The sequence below is a fragment of the Nestor notabilis genome, unplaced genomic scaffold (assembly GCF_000696875.1).
Source record: "Nestor notabilis isolate BGI_N333 unplaced genomic scaffold, ASM69687v1 scaffold9211, whole genome shotgun sequence".
Lineage (NCBI taxonomy): Eukaryota > Metazoa > Chordata > Aves > Psittaciformes > Psittacidae > Nestor > Nestor notabilis.
Window position 1 is genome coordinate 437 of NW_009913312.1, and position 617 is coordinate 1053.

The 617-nt window shown below is 57.2% G+C and overlaps 1 protein-coding gene across 1 annotated transcript in view; it reads left to right on the top strand.

The window, feature by feature from the left end:
• Nucleotides 1-108: 108 nt before the first annotated feature.
• Nucleotides 109-617, top strand: part of POLR2A (polymerase (RNA) II (DNA directed) polypeptide A, 220kDa) — a gene marked incomplete at both ends in the record, with an annotated part of 8780 nt that continues 8271 nt past the window's right edge. Inside the window, one exon of the mRNA XM_010023149.1 lies at nt 109-318. Within this exon, the coding sequence (XP_010021451.1) occupies nt 109-318 (210 nt within the window). The remainder of the gene's footprint in view (nt 319-617) is intronic.

Consider the following 617-nt stretch of genomic DNA (forward strand, 5'->3'; position numbering starts at 1 on the left):
TGGGGGCTCAGTTTGGGGTCTCAGGTCCCAGTTTGGGGGTTCAGGTTTGGGGTCCCAGGTTGAGGTTGGGGGGCACCAAGGCCCGCTCTGAGCCTCTGTCTCCCGCAGGGTGAGGTGATGAACCTGCTCATGTTCCTGTCCACGTGGGATGGGAAGGTCCCTCAACCGGCCATCCTGAAGCCGCGCCCGCTCTGGACCGGGAAGCAGATCTTCTCCCTCATCATCCCCGGGCACATCAATTGCATCCGCACCCACAGCACCCACCCCGACGACGAGGACAGCGGCCCCTACAAGCACATCTCGCCTGGGGACACCAAGGTGGCACCCACGGGGGGGTTGCTGGCACCTAAAGGGGGTTTATAGGACCTAAAGGTGGTTTGATGGGATCTAAAGGGGGTTTAATAGGACCTGAAGGGGGTTTGATGGGCTCTAAAGGGGGTTTAATAGGATCTAAAGGGGGTTTGATGGCACCTAAAGGTGGTTTGATAGGACCCAAAAGGGGCTTGATGGGACCTAAAAGGGGGTTTGATAGGACCTAAAGGGGGTTTGGTGGCAGCTAAAGGGGGTTTGATGGGACCTAAAGATGGTTTGAGGTGTTCTTGGTGTGTTTGGTGGCA